We start from the raw sequence: 4,106 nt of genomic DNA, 5'->3' as shown, positions 1-4,106 counted from the left end.
CGAATTTGATGCGGCGATGAAGATATCACGGAATCCTTGAGCGTATCATCCCAATGCGAATCGTTTTCATGCAACCGTAATAATTGACACGCCTAACGGTAAGTCGCACACAGATGTCCATCAACTGTTCGCAATTGTTGAAAAGATGTCGGACCAGGAACATTCACCAATAGCAATCTAAGATAATAACATTCATCGTTATTAGGATGTACTGTATATATACGGCCTATAGGTGTTTTGTCGGCTCTTATTACAATATTATGGCTGTCTGATGGCATCCGATGCCGTGCCATTTTGAACATCTTCACTAATTCATTATTCTCGTGAAGAAATGTTTGCTGTTGTTGGACAATGATTCGCTTGACGGTTGGATTTTGACCACAACGTGTATCAACTTCCACATCTTGATTGCCCATAAAATAAATTTGCAAAAATTTATGATCTGCATCTGGCACTGGCAGCATTGCCCCCAGTAGGTGATGAATTTGTCCTTGTATCTGTAATTGTTTAAGAACTGGTTAAATTAATTGTGATACAAATAGGAATTAGAATTTCACTAAAACAATTATGGTATACTACCTTGAAAGTAGGCATGACCCCGTCTTGTACTACATGCGTTGCACCAAACGATGTCATTTGGAAGCAATTATTAGGGGTAATCATAATCCGGTGCAAATGGTCTTGCAAATGCAAATTTCGGTGCAAGTGCAAAATATTTTTACACCATGTTCTTAAACAAAAACAAATTGCATGTGTTTTGCAAATGCAACACTGTTATGCAAATGCTACACTCAACCCCTATTGTATATGTGCAAATTAGTATAGCATTTCAAACAGCTGATTTCTTTTGCATACATATTTGTTTCGATTTTTGGCACGTCAGGAAAAATTTTTGGTAAGAAAAGTAATTTGAAAGAATTAACAATTTAAAACTTAATAAAACTATTTACAGCAAAATGAGCGATAAAAAAGTGAAAAGGGAGCGACCGAACAAAAAATGGACGAAGGAAGAAATCAACAAGCTTTTGGATTTTTTGGAGGAAGCAGATGAAATTGAGGTAAACATTTTAAGAATTTTGAACTGTATAAATGCTTATTTATTTACTTTTATTAGGCTCCAACAGCACAATTTTTTTACAAAAAATGCATTCAGGTTAAGGGGATCGAAGCCACGTGGGACTTGCTGTGGTGGAAGGTACGCCACCTAAAAAGTACATTCAATAAAGCGAATGATTATCGCACCTCAACTGGCGCTGGAATTGATGAAATGGATGTGGGCGTTGGCAGTTTTGAAGGTAAATAATAAGAATTGAAAGTGCTTTGGAAACTTAAATGATTAAATCTTTTACAGACAAAATTGAGAAAATGTGCCCCCATTACAATCGGCTAAACAAAATTTTCGGAGCTAAATCGCATGCGCAAAATAATTTCTGCGCTGTCGACACGGGCAATGACTTGCTGCTTATCGTGCCACAGTCGTCAACAATTTCACTGTCAACAATTTCCCCACCAGTACATTCACCGCCAATAGTCTTTCCACCAGCAATTTCACCGTCAATAGCCTCGCCATCAGCATTTCCACCGCAAATAATCTACCCACCAGCAATATCACCACAAATAATCTCTCCACCAGCAATATCACCGCCAATAGCCTCGCCGCCAGCAGTTCCACCGCCAACAGTTTCGCAGCAACCACTCCCACTTGGGGCTGATTTTCCACAATCAGTTAAAACCATGGCTAAAAATATGAAAATGCAGGCTCCCAAAACATCAGCGGCTTGTTTGATGGTTTACCAGCAAAACAGAATGGAGTTTGAAAAAGAAAAGCTTCAATTTGAAAAAGAAAAGTTGGAGAAGCAGCTAGAACTATCAAAAGCTGTAATTGAGTTGAAAAAAGAAGAGCTAAAACTTCAGAAAATGAAATTGGAGCAAGATGAAAAAATGAAAAGGCTAGAAATAGAAAAAGACGAACGAATAGCTATGTACGAAATAAAAATGAAATACATGAAGTAATACAAAATTTAATTTTTTTACTTTTTTATTCAAACATTAATGAATGTATGGCTAGCCTTTTAGTTTCCCCTTTTCTGTTTGGTTGTACATCTTCGCTTTCCTCACCGTTGTCATCAGTGTACGTGGTGTCCTCATCGAGATTTGTATATTCGTAGTTTGTGCTGTCATCCTCTCGTAGTATGTTGTGAAATATACAACACACTACAAACCAATCACAACATAGATTGTGGCTTTCTTTATTTATAAGGCGTGCTCTGAACTCCTTAAGACTGCAAAACCGCTCCTTCAATAGGCCGAAGCAATGCTCGACTCGAACTCGAAATTTACTGTGACGCAAATTGAAATTAATTCGAGAATTTATGTCTAGCACTCGAGCATTACTTCGGAATGGAGTTATCATAGTTTCAAACAAAGGATAGGCTGAGTCACCAGCTAACCACTGCTGTGACGAAAAAAAAGTGTCTTTTTGCAAGAAAAGTGAGCTGCTGCGGTATACTATAGATACTACTATATAATGGATAGAGTTCCACCATCTCCTACACCAAATAATGTTGAAATTTTTTTCAATGCAGCACCCTCTCCGCATGAGCCCAGACGATAAAGTACAATTGCTAACTGCAAATCCACAGGAATCTGTTTCGAGGAATGTGCTTTATTGAATTCCTGATCGTTCTTAATTAGGTGAAATATATTGTTAAATTGTTCCTTGCTTACTCGAAGCATTTGGCGGAACCGGTTTTCGTCGAATTTATTCAAGATTTCATTTCGCCATACTGGTGACTTTGGGACTTCATGCTCAACTCCACGCCGGCATGAATTTCCCTAAAACAATTATGGTATACTACCTTGAAAGTAGGCAAACGATGTCATTTGGAAGCAATTATTATATTTTTGGATGTTAGCCAAGAAGTGTTTAGACTCACTTTCCATCCCATTAACTAATGAGTGTAACGGTTCAGGTGGTGGAACCAATTGAGGCAATTGTACATTGCCACCAGCACAACATAATCCTGCAGGTTCACTACTGTACTTTAATGCTTTACAATGTTGACAAATGATTGACATTTCTCCAATCGTCACAGATTTGTCGGCACTATAATCAAATTCCGAATCGTAGGAAAATGCTCCTCGTTCGAGGTTTATAGGAGCATTGCGCCTGCGGAATCGATTAAATTCGTTATCCCGTGCTCGCTGCTGTTGTGATCGATGTGCATGAACTCGTTCCATTCTCCCCCTATCCACTTGATAGTTATTTACTCTTGAACGTAATTCTCCCATACTTGTACGACTGTTATCATTATCAGCATCTCGCTGGTCATTAGTGCGGTTGGAGCGTAAAGTAGCTCATTGCACATTTACACGACTTCGACGACCTATGTCAAGTCGTTTTCTTTTCCTCGGCATCGTAAGCAGCGAGAAGAATGTTTCTTTTTTTTAACATGAGATGGCAAAACCAAGGATGTTAAAGTAGGAGCGCAGCAAAAAGTCTCTAAATTTATGGACAAAACAATGTAACCTTCGGATACACGTGCTTTTTACATGAGATGACAAAACCAAGGATGTTAAAGTAGGAGCGCAGCAAAAAGTCTCTAAATTTATGGACAAAACAATGTAACGTTCGGATACACGTGCTTTTTACAAGAGATGACAAAACAATGGAACGTTCGGATACACATATTACAGAGCATCTTGACAGGATAGAATTGATAGAATACTAACCGTTATTGCCATTGCCAAATGTGTATGTGGGCATTTGCTATCATGATATAATCATTTGCGCAAAAGCGTAGGGTAGGTATGTTCGAGATGATGTAGCGTATGCTTTGAGCTCTTGAAAAATTTATTTTATCATTTGCGAAATGCCGTCGGGTAGGTAGCTGATGTAGGGCACATTTTGAGTTCTTAAACTCCTTAAATCTTTTGTGTGGAACATAAAAAAATGATAAATATCCTTTTGTTTACAAATGTATTTTTGGAAAAAATAAGATAATAACAAAGGATAAAGATCCTTTTTTTTACAAATGTATTTCTGGGAAAAATAAGAATTTATATTTTTGGACTACTATATAATAATTGTGGCATAACTTTTATAT

At 37.6% G+C, this 4,106-nt stretch overlaps 1 protein-coding gene across 1 annotated transcript; it reads left to right on the top strand.

The window, feature by feature from the left end:
* The first annotated feature begins 668 nt into the window (after positions 1-668).
* On the top strand, positions 669-2,025 carry LOC126766410 (putative ankyrin repeat protein RF_0987). The gene is made up of 3 exons (XM_050484203.1): positions 669-1,058; positions 1,115-1,295; positions 1,352-2,025. Exons 1-3 carry the CDS (start codon positions 957-959, stop codon positions 2,011-2,013), a joined length of 945 nt encoding a protein of 314 aa, XP_050340160.1. The 5' UTR covers positions 669-956; the 3' UTR covers positions 2,014-2,025.
* The last annotated feature ends 2,081 nt before the right edge of the window (positions 2,026-4,106 follow it).

This window comes from Bactrocera neohumeralis, unplaced genomic scaffold (assembly GCF_024586455.1).
Source record: "Bactrocera neohumeralis isolate Rockhampton unplaced genomic scaffold, APGP_CSIRO_Bneo_wtdbg2-racon-allhic-juicebox.fasta_v2 ctg1027, whole genome shotgun sequence".
Taxonomy (NCBI): domain Eukaryota; kingdom Metazoa; phylum Arthropoda; class Insecta; order Diptera; family Tephritidae; genus Bactrocera; species Bactrocera neohumeralis.
This window is presented reverse-complemented; position numbering and strand designations above follow the sequence as displayed.